We start from the raw sequence: 20,005 nt of genomic DNA on the forward strand, positions 1-20,005 counted from the left end.
GAGGATACTAGATGTAAAACAAAGATGACTAGACTGCTACACAACTCCAGGGAGGCTACCTAGAAAACGGGACCCTGGGAAAGACCCAAGGATCACCCAATGACAGAGAAATGGATGAGATCTACATGAACAACCTGGACGACAGTGGGACTAATGAAGGGCAAGATTTGAGGGAAAGAAAGCTTAGGGGAGCAGGAGATCCTAGCTGGATCAAGGACAGAAAGGGAGAATAAGGAATAACAGACCATGATAAATGAATACCACATGAGAACAGGAATAGGCAGAGTGCTCTAGAGGTCCCCAGAAATCCACAATGATATATCCTCTGTAGTCTGCTGGCAATGGTCGAGAGAAAGCCTGATCTGACCTAGTCTGGTGATCAGATGACTAAACACCCTAACAGTCGTCTTGGAACTCTCATCCAATAACTGATGGAAGTGGATGCAGAGATCCTCAGCCAGGCCCCAGGTGGAGCTCCAGGTGTCCAACTGTCAAAAAAGAGGAGGGTCTACAAGAGTGTGAATTGTTGAATCCAAGATTGCAAAAAGCACAGGGACAAATATCCAAATGAATGGAAGCACATGAATTATGAACCAAAGGCTATGGAGCCCCCAACTGGATCAGGCCCTCTGGATAAGTGAGACAATTGAATAGCTTGATCTGTTTGGGAGGCACCCAGTCTGTGGGGCCAGGACCTGTCCTTAGTGCATGAGCTGACTGTTTGGAACCTTGGGCTTACACAGGGACACTTTGCTCAGTCTGGAAGGAGGTGACAGGACCTGCCTGTACTGAATCCACCAGGTTTAAATGAATCCCCAGGGGTGTCTTGGTCCTGGAGGACATGGGAATGGAGGGGAGGGGCTGGGGGGGAGGTGGGGGTGGGGGCAGGAGGGGGGAGGACAGGGGAACCCATGGCTGATGTATAAAATTAAAACACATAATAATAAAGAAAAAAAAAGAAAAAAAAAGAGTAAGAGGAATGGGTTTTTGAAGAATGTCATTCTGTATTCATTGAGAGACAGAAAAAGCTGTGTGTCAGATATGGTTGTATTAGTTATCTGTTGTTGCAGAACAAAGTACAACACTATCTAAGAATGGTGGCTAATATCTGTAATTTCAGAACTCAAGGTGTCTAGGCAGGGAGATTGGCATGAGTTTGAGGCCAGCCATGGCTGCATGGTGAATCATAAATCAGCCTGGGCTACAGTGTGAGACTCTGTCTCAAGAAGAAATAAAATAAAAAAACCCAGAAAAACAAAACAAATTGACAGCAAACTTTTTATATATATTGTATATTTTATTTTATAATTTAATTTAATTTTACATATCAGCCATGGGTTCCCCTGTCCTCCCCCCTCCCTCCAACACCAAACTTTAATAGCTTACAATAGCAGAGACCTACCACATGCCAGTTTCTCTAGGTCAGGAGACCAGTGTAGTTTAGCTAGAGGCTTCACACGGTTGCATTAGGACTGATTGCAAGTGGGACTGTAATCGCATCCAAAGGCTTGTCAGAGACTGGAGAGTATCCCAGTATCCTGCTTCAGTATCCCACTTCTAGGCATACTGAAGGGGAAGAAAAGAAGAAGAGGTAGCACAAAGAGACGCTAAGGGGAAAGTCGTGTGAAAATGGAGGAGGATGCTGGAGTCAAGTAGCCATAACCAAGAAACTCCAAAGACTGTGGGAGCTAGCTACCAGAGGCTGGGGGAAGCGGAAAGTGGGAGATAGAATAGATCAGCGGTAAGCATGTCAGAGCACACAGAAGGAGCATGGCCTTGCCAGTATCTTGATTTTGAGCTTTTTACCTCCAGAAGAAAGTTCAGGTTTTTTTCCAAGCATCTAGCTTTCTATAATCTGCCGCAGTGGGAAACTAATAGAAATACATACATACATATATATATATATTAGTTCCCTGTCCCCTTAGGCCTCTCTGCAGGGCTTCCTTCTGACATAGAAATCAGCTTTCCCGGGTGAACATTCCTAGCAAGAAAGGGTATGTAAGAGAGCAGCTTTGTGAAAATCATGGTCCACCATCACTTATCCTGGAAATAATTGACTGGCACTGGTGCTGTTCTGTTATTTAGATGCGAGTCAATTAGTACAGCCCACGTTAAGAAGAAGGATTATACAAACATATAAGAGTATGATCACTGGGAGGCAGAAATCATTTGGGGTCATTTTAGAACTTCCCTAAAGCAAAGACTTTAGGTCCTGATGACACTTTCTAGATCCCCATGCCCTTGTGGGAAAGATGAACCTAGAAATAGATAAGTAGCCTTCCATGTGTTAGGTGTAGAAAAACAGAGTTTGGAATTGGACAGGTCTGTATTTGAAGCCTGCCTGAGCCTTATCTCCTGCACAGATCTGAGATAATATTGTCTAGCAGATAGAATAGCTCAGCGGTAAGTATGTCAGAGCACCTGATATGGTACCAGACATAGAGGGGAGGCACTCTTTAAGAACCATAATGGTGGTAGTTGATAGAATTTATTTAAGGATTCAGTAGTGGGCAGTAAGAAAGTATGATAATAAGTCTTTAAGTAAACAGTAAGAAAGGACAGTCAAGCTGGGCAGTGGTGGTGCATGCCTTTTCCTAGCACTTGGGAGGCAGAGGCAGACAGATCTTTGTGAGTTCAAGGTTGGCCTGATCTACAGAACGAGTTCCAGGACAGAGCTGTTACACAGAGAAACCCTGTCTTGAAAAAAAAATGAAAGAAAGGACAGTCATTGTTAATAGAGTTAATAGATATGGAATTTTTTTTTATTTAATGCTGTCTAAAACAAGTTAGGATGCCCTGGTTGCAAACAATCCTTAAGGTCTTTACTCATCTAGAAAGCTCAGGCATCAGAGCAGGATAACTGTTCAAACTATTATAAGATAATTGAAGAATTTGAGGAAAATGGATTGAGGCATAGGAAAGAAATATCTGCTCTCACTAGCAAATAGAATTGTCGCCTGCTTCATTACGAAAAAAGAGCTTGTAGATCTCATGTCTTCATGCTTGCTTTCTATTGCGTAGGTAAGGAGCCGAACTCCACATTCTACATAACCATGCTACTCATCATTCCAGTCATTGTTGCAGGGGCAATCACTGTCCTTCTTCTTTACCTGAAAAGGTAAGTCACCTGCCCAGGCAGGTTTGACAGTTCCTGCTAGCCTGGGTGCTGTGCTTATTACTACTCTTTATGCTGATGGATTATTTGCCTCATATTTTTTGCACAACTGCAATCATGCATAACTTTTGCAGAAATGACAGGCAAATCATTGTGCCCAATTTGTGGTAAAGGAAACATCAAGTGAATTTCCCACAGCACTGCTCCAGCAGGCTTGAGGCAGGGGGAAGGGCTTGGACTTGCCTCTACTGGATGTGCCTCCCCATGGGAGGCCTTGCCTTCTTGTGGGGAGGAGTGGGGGGTGGGTTGGGAGGGGGAGGCTGGGGGCATGGGAGGAGGGAGGAGGGGGATCTTCGATTGGTGTGTAAAATGAATGGAAAATTTTTTTTAATTTAAAAAAAAGGAAAAAAAAACCATTGCTAAATAGTCCCTGTGCTATGTACATTGACTCTTTTCAGTACCTGATTTATCCACAGGTAGTTAACAACTCTTGGAATGAGCTTTTAGAAATAGGGAATTAAAGAGGCTAACAAGATATCTCACTGGGTAAAGGCACTTACTGAATAAGCTTGGTGATGTAAGCTTGACCCTTGGAACCCATGTAAATGTTTGAGGAAAGAACCATTTCTACAACATTGTCCTCTGACCTTTATATGTGCACAGTGGCATGTTCACCCACATGTGTGTTCCCTCCAGACCTCATGCACAATTAAAAATAAAAAGAAGTTGGGTCCAGGAGTGGAGCTCAGCAGTAGGACATGCAGTTAGCATGTTTGAGACTCTGGTTGAATTTCCAGCACCAACAAAGAAAATGAAAATAAGAAATGAAATCTATTGCTAATAAAACAACTTATCAAGTGTTAATGGAAAGCAGGCTGCTACTTGATGCCACAGGAAAGAAAACTCTGCCAGATTATCCCTAACATATGCTCTTCATTCCGTAAGAGTGCTTTTATTGCTGAGCACAGTGGTGCACACCTATAATCCCAACACTTGGGAGGTGGGGGAATGGAGAAGCAGGGGTTTAAGTAATCTTAGCTATACACTGAACTCAAGGCCACCATCAGCTCTGTGAGACCATGTGTCAAAAAAGAGAAAGGATGTTTTATTCTCTTCCCAGTATAGAGGAGATTGCTGCTCTTATAGTAGATACTCAAGATTGGAATGAAAGTATTGATCTGGGCCTAGAACCAAAGCGTTAGCATTATTTTAACATTGTATGTTCGATATCCATTTATATGCTAGCTACTATTCGAAGTGCCAGGCTTATGGCAGTGAATAGAACACAGGCCATATCTATATTTTTATAGTGGATAGTACGCATACATAGTAGGAAATCAGGTTGGCAGGAGGTAGAGGTAGGCAGTGATAGGAGACTCATTTCAATAAGGTGACCAGTGATGTCCTCGCCAAGAAGATGATCATTTAACGAGAGACTCATAAAATAAGGGCATGAGCCATTCAAATATTTGTCCAGACCAAGGAAAAAACAAGACTCAGGGTCTGAAATGAACTTGTCATATGTGGCTGGAAGAGACGGGGTGAGGGAGAGTGGTCAGAGATGAGGCTGGAGAAGCTTTCAGATAGGACCAGGTAGGTATGGTAAGAGACCTTGGAATACCCTAAGCAGAGGATTTGTGTGGTCTGTTGTACTGTTATGTATAGGATCATGTGACTATTAAAGACTTTGTTTGGGCAAGAATAGAATTAGGTATATTAGATAGAGGACATTAATGTCTGGAAGGAAGCATGAAAGAACAGTCTATATTTTTTTTGGTTGTTTGTTTTTTTTGTTTTGTTTTGAGACAGGTTTTTACTATGTTGCCTTGGCTGGCCTGGAATTCTTTTTGTAGATCAGGCTGGCCTTGAACTCACAGAGATCCATTTGTCTCTGTCTCCGGAGTGCTGGGGTTAAAGACATTCAACACTACACATATTGAAAGCAATCTGTACTAGAGATTTAGGCATGGAAGAAGAAGTGGTTAGATCAGTGTGGGATTTATTTTGAAAGCCCAAATTAACAAGAATTGCTAATGGCTAATAACTTATGGAGGTATGAGGGAAACTGAACATTCCAGAGTTTGGCCTTGAAGTGTCAATGACTTTTCTCAAGATGGAAAAAAGCTATGACAAGAGCTACCTTGAAGAGAAAGGGGAGGATTTCAGTTTTTAAGCCATTGTTAGAGATGCCTAGTAAGTATCCAAGTAGATGTGAACAGTGGACAACAGTATACATGGACCTGGACTTTAAGGAAGAGCTCTAAGGTAGAGATGACATTTGGGGAGTCATGTCATGGAATAGGGTTAAACTGACTAAATCAAGCACTTAGATGGAGATTCAGGAGGACTTAGGGCAAAACCATGGGGTACACTGGAAGACACAACCTGAAAGGTGAGGCAGGCCCACAAGAGAGAGAGGAGAGGAGGGGCCTGAGGATGTGGCTAGGATTGAAAAAATGGGAGCAGTAAAAAATGATCAGATTTTGGCTGTGTGAAGTGGTACATGCCTGTAATCCTAGCACTTGGGAGGTAGAGACAAAAGAATCAGAAGTTCAAGGCCAGCCTGAGCTGTGTGTCAAGTATGTGGACAGCTTGAGCAACATGAGGTGCTGTTTAAATGCAAAAACCGACCAGCCAAGCAAACAAAAAATAACAAAAAAAGACAAGAGATTTTTTTTTTCCACAGTGCTGAGCATTGAACCTAAGCTCTGGCACGTGCTGTAAGCAAGCACTATAACCACTAAGCTATATCCCCAACCCACTTCTTATTAAGACAGGCTCTAAGTTACTTAGGCTGGCCTTCAACTTACCCTATAGCTCAGGCAAGCTTTGAACTTAACGGCCCTCCTGCCTCAAGCTCCTGAGTAGCTGACATTACAGGTCTGTGCCATTAGACTAATATGTATATTCTCAAAATTCTAAAAAGAAAACTTATCTGCTGCAATTATGCCCCATTATTTTATTTTAATTTTGAGACAGGACCTCACAATGTAGCCATGGCTGGTCTGGGAATCTCTATGTAGACCAGGCTGGCCTTGAACTCACAATGATCCACCCATTAAGTTGGTTCCTTATTTCCTCTCTGCAGATTTGGTGCTCTTAAGACACTGATTTCCCATAGCCATTTAAACATGTTTTTCACAATTCCCTCATTACTAAAAGTGACTTGTGTACTGTGACTTTTGCATGCCTGTTTTTAATATAGCTGTCTTTTATGTGAGAGACTTCTGTGCACTGGGAGGTCTGATCCCCAAAAAAATCTCTTTTCTTAAAGGCTCAAGATCATTATATTTCCTCCAATTCCTGATCCTGGCAAGATTTTTAAAGAAATGTTTGGAGACCAGAATGATGATACCCTGGTAAGCACTGCCTCCTTGGGGGATTGTAATAGGGTATGAAATTTGGAAAACATATGGCACACATAACATGAAATTGATTATTCCAACCATTTTAAGTATATAGTTCAGTACCCTCCAATACAATTTCTGTGTTTTACAACCACCATCAGCATCTACTTCTAGACCTTGCTCACTATCCTTGGTGGAAACTGTAACTCACCAAATGCTAACTTCTTGTTCTCTTATCCTTTCCCCTAGGCAACTACTATTCTTTCTATGTTCTGCTCGGTGTTTCTGTGTATTCTAGGTTATCTCGTATATATGCATATGAAATCATGCAATATTTGTCTCACTGAGTTTGGTTTGTTTTATTTAGCATCATGTTTTCAAGGTTTAGCATTTTGTATCATGTATCAGAATTCTTCATATTGCTTTTTTGTATGTATGCATGCATGTGTTGGGGGAGTTATACATGTTGAGGCCAGAGGAGTATTTTGGGGCTAGTGTGCTTACTCTATCAATCTCTGCCTTATTCCTTTGCAAAAGGGATCACCACTGAACCTGAAGTGAGGCTGTTTGGCAACAGATGATCCCCTTGTCCGTGCCCTCCACAGCACTGGGGTTTCACGCATCAGCAGCCATGCCCATCTTTTTAAAGATTTATTTATTTATTTATTATTATTATGTATACAGTATGTATGACTGCAGGCCAGAAGAGGGCACCAGATCTCATGGTTGTGAGCCACCATGTGGTTGCTGGGAATTGAACTCAGGACCTCTGGAAGAGCAGTCAGTGCTCTTAACCTCTGAGCCATCTCTCCAGCCTGCCTATATTTTAAAATGGATGTTTATTATATTTCAAACTTAGATCCTCATGTTTACTCAGCAAATGGCCAAACTTGGATATTTTAGACTATACTTGATCTAAATGATGAAAGAGTTGATTTAAAATATTGGCTATCTGGCCAAGCATATAAGCCAAGAAATTTTCAGAACACCCTGTCTGTCTCAGGTTACTGACTAAGTTGTCTTTTTGAGGAATAAGATATTTTATCTACACACACAGGAGGAAGAGCCTTTGGGAAACTAACTTAATGGACAGGCCTTCAACTTTTACACACTTTTCAAATGTTGATGAGGTAAATACAGATAGGATTAACAGTTAAGATGCACTTTATTCATTGGAAAGCTGGACCCTAAGCACATAGAAACAGAACAGACCCATACCAACTGTTGGTTGCCTGCAGACTTTCATGCTACACCCTGTGGGTGGAGACTTAAGACATGGGTACACAAGAATTTGAGGTTTCTTTGATAAATGCATTTACTCTAATGAGATAATGAAGAACATGTATGAAATAAATAAATATTAATAGCACTGTAGATAGCTTAAATTAGTAATAATGGACATAGGGCAGTTCATTTAGAGAAACACTGTAGTGTGCTAGATAATAGCCTGGATTCTGGAGTCGCAATGTCTGGATTCAGCTATCCACTGTGTCATTTACTGTCTTTTTGACCTTAGGTCACTTGCTTAGCCTTTCTGTAACTTGGTTTTCCCATTTATAAAGTGGTAGTAGGAGTAGCACCTGTCTCATGTGGATTAAATCCAATATAGAGCACAATAACAATAAAAACTAGTTAGCATGCCTCACACTTTAGACATGCTTAATGCATGTTAGCAATGAGTAGTGCTTTTGACAATAATATGAATTTATTGTTGATTCTCATAATAACAGATTACTCATACTGGCAATGATGCTATTTGGCTAGGGACAGGAAGCAGGGAGGCTGACAGGCTATCAGAGAAAGATTCTTGTGGAGCACTTTAATTTTTAAAAGGAGATCACTTTTGTAGAGAGTGGTAATGCCCAGGCCAGGGTACCACTGGGGAGGTAGGTCCAGCAGTCTACAAGAGAGATTGTATAGCATAGGTTAATGTGGCAACTAGTGGTCCTTTAACTCTAGTTGAATCATAGTCAACTAGAATTCTCGAAAGAAGTACAGGTTCCTGGGCTCTGTCTCCAGAAATTCTGGCAACAAGTTGGGAGTGAATCCTACAAATCTTCATATTTAAAAAGAGGCAGTAGGTGATTCCTGTCCTGGTAAAACAACCTGTATGCCATATTGTTCTTCATTTCAACAACTACTCTAATAGATGCTGGAAGCAGTAATTGAGCATCTACTGTGCATCAGGGAGGGCAGTGAGTGCTTGGCCTATGTTACCTTATTGAATCCTCAGAACCACCCTATAGTGTAGGTGTTTGTGATGGTTTGTGCTGTTGACTTGCTGGAATCTAGGATCACCTGAGAGATAGGCCTTTGGACATGCCTGTGGGGTTATTATCGTGATTATATTAATTGATTCGAGAAGGCTCATTTTAACTGTGGATGAGACTATTTCCTGGGCAGTGGATCCTGGACTGTATAAGGTAGAGAAAGCAAGCTGAGCATCAGCATGCATTCATCTGTTTCTGTTTGCAGATGTGAGGTGGTCAGCTGTTTCAAGCTCCTATTACCTTGAATTCTCTGCTATGATGGACTGGACCTTGAGCTGTGAGCTAGAATAACTCTTTCTCCATTAAGTTGCTTTTGTCTGGAGAATTTTATCACAGCAATGAGATTTTTCCAGATGAGGAACTAGAGGCTCAGTGAGGTCTAGAAACTTGGCCATAGTCACACAGCTGGCAGGAAGTGAGATTCTAGAGGTCCCTTGCTTTTTTCCCCCTGTGCTTCATTACTTCCTGTATGATAGAATGCTTGTCCTCAAGTACCTCATTGCCTTCTACAAGTTGGTTTGACAGGAGAGGGGTGTTATGAGAAAAAGACTTGGGATCGTATTATGAATAGTATGCAGTGAGAAGGTATCAGGACTGAGGAACATCATCCTCATTCTAGGAGGATGGATTAGAAAAAGGAAGTACATGCATGGCATCAAGCTGGAAGTAGGCCTGCTTTGCAGCAATATGTTTTGGTTTGCCCTGTGTGACTTACTTAAAATCCTTCCATTTGGAATAGTAGCAGAACATGCACTCTTCTATTCATCCCCACTCTGCCATTTCCAGTCCCACTGTGCTGTCACACATTGGCCTCATGGAAAGACATTTGGGTTTGCTCCTCTTCTCAGAAGGATGGAGACTAGCTAAAATGCCACAATGCAAATGCCCAGTGTCTATGGGCAAATACCAAATGCACAGTACATGCCAACCAAAGCATCAATGAGTCATGTGGTAGTTCGAATGAAAATGGTCTCCATAGGCTCATATGTTTGAATACTCAGTCCCCAGATTGTGAAACTGTTTGAGAAGGATTATGAGGTGTGGCCTTGTAGTGGAGGTTGTATTTGGGTTTTCCAAGCCTACACCAGGCTCAGTTAACTCTGCCTCATGCTTGTGATATGAGCTCTTAGCTACTGCTCCAGTGCCAGGCCTGCCTACCTGTCTGCTAATGGTCAGTGACTCTAACCCTCTGGAACTGTAAGCCTTCTCTAAATTCTTTCTTCTGTAAGTTGCCTTGGTCACGGTGTCTCTCTGCAGCAATAGAAAAGCCACTAAGACAAGGTGTAAACTGCTAGCCTAACGCATTTCTAAAAAGAAACAATATCTGGTTCTTAACAAGTTGGTAAGAAAGTGGCACTTGTCATGTAGTGCTGGTGGCCCTACATACAGGTTGAGTGTCCCTTGTCTAAAGTGCTTGAGGAAAAAAAAGTATTTTTTCAGACTTTGGAATATTACATAGACTTTGCTGTTTGATATGAAAATCAGAAATCCAAAGTTCAGAACCTTTTTTGACAGGGTCTCACTATGTAGCCTGACTAGCCTGGAACTCTCAAGGTAGACCAGGCTAGCCTTGAACTCATGGAGATCCATCTGCCCTACCTCCTTAGTGTTAGGATTAAAGGCATATAATAACACACCCAGACAAAATCCAGAAACTTTAAATCATCATATCACTGTGTAAACAGTTTCAGGTTTTGGCACATTTCAAAACTTGGGTTTTTGGATCAGAGGTGTTTAACCTGTGTGTCCTTTCTTGACAACAACAATATAATAAGCATCTTTGCTCATATAAATTAAGCTCTTGGAAATACATATTTAGGGAATAACCAAACAATAGCACAAGAATGACCCATGCATCATTTTGTTCTAATATGAAAACCTAGAAACCAGTGAGTTGCCAACAATTAAGAATTGATTTTATTTTCTAGAACAAAATTATACTATAAGGAAAACAGTAAGAGAATTAGTAGATAAATTGAGTTGAATTAACATATAAATAATGACTTATTAAAATTTAACAGATAAATGAGAAGCAAAATTAATGAAATAATAGAATTTCCAATGAGCAGATGAAATATTTGATTCTCATGTATGGCTGCCCAAGTGTCAGAAAAGTTTGATAAAGCATCTAAAGTGAACTGGGAGTGTATCCTATCTAAGGATAGTAAAAAGTTAACAGCTTTCAGGCAGAAGAACAGTTTACTTATAAATTAAGATGGCTGCAGTCAGGCTTTCTATCTACAGACAGATATGGAATAACATCTTGATTTTTTTTAAAAGTTAAGTTTCAAAGAATAGTATCTCAAAAGAAAAGAAGAAAGAAAACCCCACTTATCAGAGCACAAAATAAATTATAAATATCTAGTAAATCACAATCCTAGTTTTTACAGAACTATATTAGATACACATAGAACAATGAGTGGGAGGAACTGGGTCAGAGGGATTATGGGTAGCTGATATTCTCTGTCTATCTCCCTGAAATTTTCAAATTGCCTATAATAAGCATGCATTATTTTACAATGAAAGAAACCATGCACAAGCCATTAATGAGGAGGAAGACTATTGTAGTCATCCAAGTTTGGGAGATAATGGAGACTTGGACTTCTGTGGTGGCAGAGGAGACTGATAATAGGACACATTATTAAAGGAATGCACTCTGACTTGGTGATTCTGTGTGGGTGATGAAAGGTAGGGAGAATAGAAAATAATTGTAAGTTTTCAGTTCTGGGTGATAAAGTGAATGATAGCAACACTGACGGCAAAAATCAGATCAATTATCTTTTTCAGAGACAAGAAAATTGCCGGGGATTTTTCAATTTGCTGCCTAGAGGATAATATGTTGTTTTTGTCCCGATGAGTCAGATAATTCTGTAATTTCGTGGGCTAGATACATTGACAAGATGGACCACTGAAAGCGTGTACATTTTCGCCCATGATGGCTGCAGATCATTAAACAAAATCAGGTTTTTCAAACTAAAAGTATAATAAAATAATGTCACACATGGGCAACGGTCAGGGAACAATTTTCTGTCTGCTTTTAAGCAAATAAGTAATCTGCTTTTCTAAAAAAAATATTATGTGTATGTTGGGGGAGGATGTACATGTGGCAGTTGGACAACTTTGGGAAGTTAGTTCTCTCCTTTTAGTATTATGTGGGTTCCAGGGGTTGAACTCAGGTCTCTGGACTTGAATAGCAAGGGCCAGCACCCCCTGAGCCCATCTCATAGGCCCCGTAGTCTGCTTTCTTTACACAGAAGTAGTCTTCACAAAGTGATGTACATGCAATAGAGACACAGCTAATATCATTTACTCACCGAATAAACATGATCTTAGAAGCTGTCTGATGTTTATATGCCTAATTCTTGCCTTTAATTACAAATTCCCAAAATCCTAGATTCTCTTCTAACACCCTGACTTTAGAAATGGAGACTTTGGGGGCCACCAAGAAGTCTCCAAAGGTAGAGGAGTGACTAGAAAACCTGGATGAGACCCAAGTAGCCCAAAGATGTCAACCCTAATCTGAAGAAAGAAGCCATATGATTTTTAAACAGTCATTACTTCCACACCAATGCCATCGATAATGCTGCTTTAAAAGCATATTTAGATGTGGCCACAAATAAATCTTCTGTGTAGTTTTCCTTAAGGTTTCTAGTGTTTTCATGTTGTTTTGTTCGTCACCGTAGTAACAGTTTGGCCCACACTGCTTCTTCCTGTTGCTTTGCTAATAGCCTTTTCCATGTGACTAATTGGGCTGCGGGCCTTTCAGGGGTGGAGGAGGGACTGCGGAGAGCATTGTTTCTCTTTTGAATCTGTGTTGCTTGTATTTATTAAAAAGAAAAATCACACTGTTCTTCCCACACTTCTCGGCAGGCAACTGTGCCGTGCCATTTTTCCATGCCTAATCACAAGGTAGCTTTTAAACTTCCAAATATTTTTTTTTTTTACTTTAGTATATATCTTTTAAAAAAATCAAAGGATGCTTTCCTCTATAGCCAAGACACCATCATGGTGCTTTAACGATTAGGAATTCCTAATATGATCTAAGGCTCAGGCCCTGCTTGGATTTTTCCAGTTGTCTCATTTTTTTAGAGATAGATAGCATCCAATTATCCCAGCTTTAGTGAGGCTAAGAATGACCACTGTATTTAAGACAATAACAGCATACTCCCTCAGGTTACCTACATCCCCCGCTCCGCCCCTGCATCCTCGACCTGTGCCATTGGAGATACTTTGTTGGGTATTGTGCAGCAGCACCCTGCCAAACCTTCAGCTAATGCTTTTTACACCAGCAGATATTGTTGCCTTACTCAGCCTTTAGGTGTTGTTAAAGGGCAGTTTTCGCATTTTGTCCTTTCAGGTACATGCATAAATCTGCACCCTTCTGTAAAGCATTGCTTTTTGGTTGTCAGCTAGTCTCTTTGGCTGTTCTGAAACTCAGTTCCTGCTAAAAGGGTAGAATGCATGCTTATTTTTTCCTTTAGTGGTTTATAAAATGAGGAGTTGGGTTAATAGCCACCACAAATGGTTTCAAATTAGCCCCTTTCATGCCACATTCAACAATGCTCTTAGATGTGGGGATCTCCAATTTTACTGTTCAGTCTTTTGCTTTTTACTATTGCTCTGAAGAAGATTGGGGCGTGAAATAGGTTAATTTGTGTCCAAGAGACCAGTGTTTTTGTATGGTGCTTAGATGCTTAGAAACTTACTTCACTTCACTAGACACTGTGGGAAATACTCTAATCAAACTTGAAAATAATGTTAAATTGAGATTTGAGGTTCCATAATGCTCCTGAATTTATTGCTTAACAATAAAAAACCCGTGATGTTTTTCCTCTTTGACCACTATTCTATTGTTGATGGCCTGTTTCTTGTATTTTAAATGGCAGATTAAGGATTGAATTGTGGTCTGATAATTTTATGGGTTTTAAAATTGGGCTGGCATAAAATTCATAAAATTGAATACTAGATGAAAGCCTTTGTGTTCATTCTTTCTCCTTTATGTGGGCATATTACCTGCTGTGCTAAGAGAAAGACCATGGTGATAAAGGGTTAAAAAAGAGAATATATAATGTATTCTATGTTACAGTCAGCCATGTATTCTGTATTGCAGTTCGCCCTACAGCCTCCCACACTCCTTCCCACCTCAATCAACTCCTCTCCCTCCTTTCCCCATCATTCCTGTATCATGAGTTTTGGGTTTGTTTTGTGACCTCTTTAGATTAACCAGGGCCATCTGTGTTACCACTGGATTGGGACCATACATTGGAGCATGATAGGGTCACCAGTGAGTGTCCATTTAAAAACCAATGACTCTCCCCTCTCCATGAATCTATCAGTAGGAAATAGTAAGCAGTGGGGGGGAGAGATGGGGATAAGAACTCCTGAGTCCTTCCTTCATATATACATGTGTGAAATTGTCAAAGAATAAAATTAGTCAATAAAACATCTTTAGAGTATTAGGGCTAGAGAGATGCTCATAGATTAAGAGCACTTGTTGCTCTTGCAGAGGACCTGGATTTGGGTCCCAGCACCCACATGGCATAACCTTATAACTCTCTGAAACTCCAGGTCCAGGGGATCCAATGTCCTCTTCTGGCCTCTACAGACACCAGACACATATATGGTGCACGCAACATATATGCAAGCAAAATAGACATATAAAATAAAATGATTCTAAAATTTTTTAAAAGAGCTATCTAAGTTTTTTGGAATAAAAAAGTCAATTGAAAAGATTGTTCCTACAGATTGTTTGTGATCCAGTATCACTTTATTGAAACATTTTTTTAATGTTTTGGGGTGTGTGTGTGTGTGTGTGTGTGTGTGTGTGTGTGTGTGTGTGTGTGTGTGTATGTGTGAGGATCTCTTCTCAGCCCAGGCTCTCAACTCCCTATACAGCCCAGGGTAGCCTAAAATTCCTAGCAATCATCCTGCCTCAGTCCCCTGAGCATTGAGATTAGAATTATGAGCCATCACTAGTTGCTTTTCTTCTTATCCAACACAGCATTGTGTATGTATATATTAGGAAGCTTCTACAGTAGGAGGTTATGACCCTTTCTAAACGTCTGCAGTATTAATTTCCCTCCAAGTACTCCTTCCTTTAGCCTGTTTTCCCATCCCCTACCCATGGTAACCCTTCCTGTTCCATTATTAATTTTAACCCCTTTATACTAGTGCATTCTGTCTCTTTTCCCTTTAAGTTCATTTCCCCTGGGAGGTAATTTCCTGACCTTTATGGGTATTCCAAATAACACACATATGTGAAGATGCAGAGCTAACATCCATAGATGAGAGAAAACATGATGTGTGTTTTTCTGGGTCTGGACTACCAATGCTCAAGGATTATTGCGGAGGAGGGGGCAGAAAGATTGCACAAGCTGAAGATGGGTGACCAAAAGGAAACTGTCTTCCAGACACAGCAGGGCAGCTGCACACACGAACTCACGGTGCTTGTGACAGCGTGTGTAAGAAATTCTTTAAAAACAAAACAAAACCCCCAAAGCAACACCACACACACACACACACACACACACACACACACACACACACACACACACACGTCCTGCTTTGACTGTCTTAAATGTGTTCATACCTTATCTTCTGGTATAAAATATTGTTAAAGAATCTTACAGTATAATATTATTTCTATATTAAAATATTTGAGTTTCCCTCCCTGGATTTTCAAAATATTTTCCCCACAAAATCCAATAATCCTACCAGAACCATTCCTGATATTGGTCACTCTGGGTTGACTTTTCTCAGGTACAGGTTGAACACCACTAAACTAAAAATCTAAAATCCAGAATGCTGAAAAATCTGAACTAATTTGAGGGCCAATATGATGCCACAAATGGAAAATTCTGCTTTCTGGAACTGTGTTTTGTATTATGACTGTTTAGTGTACGTGAAACATGAAAGAATTCGCAATATATCCCAATTTTGAAAGCCCTTTCCAGACTCCAAGCACTTTGACTCTCAGGCATTTTGTATGAGGGTCTCTAACCTCTTCCACTCTTATTCTCTTTGTCTTCTATGCCTGTCACACCCTCCTTGATAATTGTATACATCCCCCATCTCACCTTCCATTGCTCTGAAAACATTATCTCATGATTGGTTGTGTTTACTCACCCATGTTCCCTCTAGCTGAGTCTTCATTTCTGAAATGAAATTATTATTTTCCTTTATTTCTAATTTCTTATTGAGTTTTCTCATCTAATTTCTGAATCCCCTCCTGTTCTGAATTTCTATGCATTGTTCCACAGGATTTATAATTTCTTATTCTGTGTAAATTTTCTTCACAAAATTTTGAAATATTAAGGTATAGTTTTCATGGGCATATTTTTGGCAACTTTTAATTCTGTGAGGATATTATTCTGTTGTCCATTTTTATGTGAAATTAGTTTCCTAAACTTTAAGAAAGAGGCTTCACTTGGGTCTGTTTTACTAATTTCATGACTATACAGCCCCTCTTCTATTGCTTTGAGAAATTGTGGAAATTATAATGAGTGACTTCGGAAAGTCTTGCCTCCTTTTATTTCTCTGCAGTGGGGAGAGTCATTCTCACTGTGCAGCCCTGGCTCCCTTGAGCCTCCACCTTTTCTTCGACCTCTGCTTCCCACGTGCTGGGATTCCAGGCATGTGCCCCTATACCTGGATTTTCCTTCTTTTTATAGCTTCTTCCTCCATCACTTCTTCCCTCCCTTCCATCTCTATATTCAGCTTCATTTTCTTGCTTTTTAGCCATTTCTTTGCCCTGCCCTGCCAATCAGCTAGAGTGTATCCCATAGTCTCTTTCCAGAGTGCAACTTCATCCTGCAAGGGAGCTGTGGAGACTCAGTTTTAAGAGCGTGTGTCCAGACCGTGGACTTGTGAGTTAGCAGACTCTTTCCATTCTCAGAATATGTTCCAAAATTAGCTCACTGATGTTTGAGTTCCCGCTGACTTCTCAGATCTCTTGGAGACCATGTTGAGTATTTCTGTATATTCTTCCACAACTGTTTATCATTTTGGTCTCATAACTATTTCTTGTTTGTCCCCATCAACCCCTATTTGGGTTCATGAGGAATCCTTTTTCATCTAGGTTAGCTGTAAAGTGGGTTAGTGAATTCTCTATCTATCTATATCTATATCTATCTATCTATCTATCTATCTATCTATCTATCTATATCTATATCTATATCTATATCTATATGTTTATGCTTTCCTATTTGCCCTGCTTGTCTTTCCTACTATTTTTTTAAATGATTGCATTTGGAGAGATACAAATACTACACCATGCTGCCACAAACCACCTTCCTGCCATCATAGCTCTGCAAACTACAAAGTATGAGCCAAATCCTGCCAACTGCCACTTGTTTTTCTATAGCTTTTGATCTAAAAATAGACTTTGGAGATCTTTCTCTCTCTCTCTCTCTCTCTCTCTCTCTCTCTCTCTCTCTCTCTCTCTCTCGTCTGTCTCTGTCTCTCAGTGCTGGGGATGGAACCTTGCACAAGCTTGATAAGTGCTATGCTACTGAACTGCTCCTCCAGTAGCTTTTAGTTTGCAAATTTTCAGATTTGAAGTGACAAATTATTATTCAGGGAGGTTGTATGGCTTGAATGAACAGTGCATCCATGCATGAAATTGATTTTAGAGGTTAAAGAAAATGAAATAGCTCTGTTATGCCAATTTATGAGAATTTATAACATATGTTCCTAAATGAAATAGCCGTATTACCTTAGCAAAGCATGAGAATTCAAACAATTATATTCACAAGAATTATATATTAAAACTAGGGTATATAAAACTAGATTTGCCACTAGTAGAGTTGAAATACTTGTTTGGACACACTTTTTTCAATATGTTGTTAAGTAATGTTTTAAAAATCAATGGGTGTTTTGATAGGTGAGGAAATTTTATACAACCAATTTTGTATGTTTTGTTGGTGCATTGGCTTAAGCCATTTATTTTGTGAAATTCTTGTTCCTTGCCCTTTAATCTGCTACAATATTTCTCTTTTCCTTGGTGGTTTTCAAGGTTCTTTATATATCTGGCTTTGTTTTTGCATCATTGAGGTTGGAACCCAGGGCCTGATTCATGCAAGGCAAGCACTCTACCAACTCATCAATTTCTCTAGCCTCATATATTAAATATTAATCCTTTGGCTTGCCAGCCATTGTTGCCTTTTTATTATATTTATGGTGATTAATTATATACAAATGGTTTTCCCTTTTTCTCTGCAGTAAAACCACCTTTCAAACAATCATCTTTTATATGCAGGAAGCCTATATCCTGGGAAACTTATATAGCTGTTCCCCTGTGTATTTAGTTGACTTCGTTTTTTACATTTAGGGTTTTAATCCATCAAGGCTTTATTAGTGTAGTCTATGAGAGAGGGGTTAACTTTGTTTTTCAAATGCTTAGCCAGTTGGCATAGTGCCATTTATTGAGTAAACCGTTGTTTTAAGGTTATCTAATTTTTCAGATTGTTTTTCTTAGAAGTCTGCACATTTCACATTTTTTAAAATATAGAATTTTTGCAAGTACTACTTACAAATAACAAAATAGATTCTTTTTAGGTGTTCACTTAGAAGAATTTTAGCAAATGGATGCAATTTGGTAGTCACCACTCCAGTAGAAATATAGAATATTTCTGTCATTTCCTGATGTACCCCTTTGGAGTTAGCTCCATCCCTTACTCTAGACCAATGGTTCTCAACCTGTGGAGCTTGACCCCTTTGGGAGTCTAACAACCCTTTCACAGGGGTCACAGATATCCTGCATGTTAGGCATTTACATTACAATTCATAACAATAGCAGAATTACAGTTATGAAGTATCAATGGAAATAATTTCTGGTTGGGTGTCATCACAACATGAGGAGCTACATTAAGGGTTGCAGCATTAGGAAGGTTGAGAACCACTGCTGAAGACTCTTGTAACCACTGATCTGTTTTCTGTCTCCAGAATTTTTCCTTTTCCATAGTATCATAAAAATGGAATTCTAGGAAACATAGATGTCTGAGTATGGCGTCTCTCACTTACTGATGCATTAGGGAAATACTCATATTGTTGCATGTGTCAACAGTTTACTTCTGTCTCTTGCTAAGAATTACTGCATGGTTTATTTAAACATTCACTTATGTGAGGACATCAGGGCTATATCTAGTTGCGCTGTTATGAGTTAAAGCACTGTAAATGTTCATGTAGAAGTCTTTGTATGGGCATGTTTTCATTTCTTCTGGGTAAGTACAAAGGAGCAGGACTTTGGGGTCATTTGCCAAGTGTATGTTCAGATTTACACAAAACACAAGGCTCTTTCACATAGTGACTACTGTTTTGCATTCCCACCAACAATATGTGAAAGATCCAAATTCTATACATCCACACCAGCACTTGCACTTGGCAATATTTTTAACTGTAGCAACTCTGTTAGATATGTTAAGGTTAAATATTTTATTTAGAAAAAAATGACTATTTTAAGCAGGATCTCCCAGCTTTTAGCTCTATACACTAATGCCAAATGGTCCAAATTTCCTCAGTGCCACAGGCTGCCACACCTGAACAGGCTGTTCTTGTTTCTGTTTCTCTGACTTCCATTTCTTCCCATAAGCTTAATAAACTATAGAATGCCAAAGGAGAAAGGGAGCCTACCCATCCTCCTGTGCAGGGAGTGGTGCGGTTTTATTTCTGCAAAGAATTGTTCTTGTTTTATAAGTCATTTCACTCTCTGTAACAATTTAAACCTTGCAGCATAAAAACAGCCATAGACAATACAGAAACAAAGGGTATATTTCAATAAAACTTCACTTCTTCAAACAGGCAGTTAGCTAGATTGGCCCGTGCCTCATAGTTTGCCCACCTCTAGTTTTCTCTAACAGCTTTATTTTACAGATGAGAGAACTGGGTTTAGATTTCATGTTTTCCCCAGGACGACAAATAAAGAAAATCATAGGACCAGACTGTTGGCTTTTTACCATGAAAGACATGCTTGATCCCATTCAGGAGAAGCTATATTATATATAATGAGTCCATTATACATAATGTCTAGCAAACAAGGTCTATCTGGCAAATGATGTTAAATGAAGGTGTGAGTATAGAGCCTTTCACAGGTTTTTGAGACTAAGACATTCTGGACCTCCATTGTCTTGTTCACTAGATGTTAATTGGCTTTTGTGAGCCTGTGGTGTTTCTGCAGTGATCAAGTTTGAGTGGTAAGAAAATAAAATCCCAAGTGAAACAGAAAAGTAGGCTACTCTTTTGTTCATCTTCAAACGACTGTTTCTAGTCTTGAAAAT

General features: G+C 39.8%; 1 protein-coding gene across 1 annotated transcript in view; it reads left to right on the forward strand.

Annotated features, from left to right (window-relative positions):
* Il13ra1 (interleukin 13 receptor subunit alpha 1) overlaps positions 1-20,005 on the forward strand; it is a 62,553-nt gene that overhangs the window by 39,917 nt on the left and 2,631 nt on the right. The window contains exons 9-10 of the mRNA XM_036174575.1: positions 3,022-3,118; positions 6,390-6,474. Of these exons, the coding sequence (XP_036030468.1) occupies positions 3,022-3,118; positions 6,390-6,474 (182 nt within the window). The remainder of the gene's footprint in view (positions 1-3,021; positions 3,119-6,389; positions 6,475-20,005) is intronic.

The sequence above is a fragment of the Onychomys torridus genome, chromosome X, assembly GCF_903995425.1.
Source record: "Onychomys torridus chromosome X, mOncTor1.1, whole genome shotgun sequence".
NCBI lineage: Eukaryota > Metazoa > Chordata > Mammalia > Rodentia > Cricetidae > Onychomys > Onychomys torridus.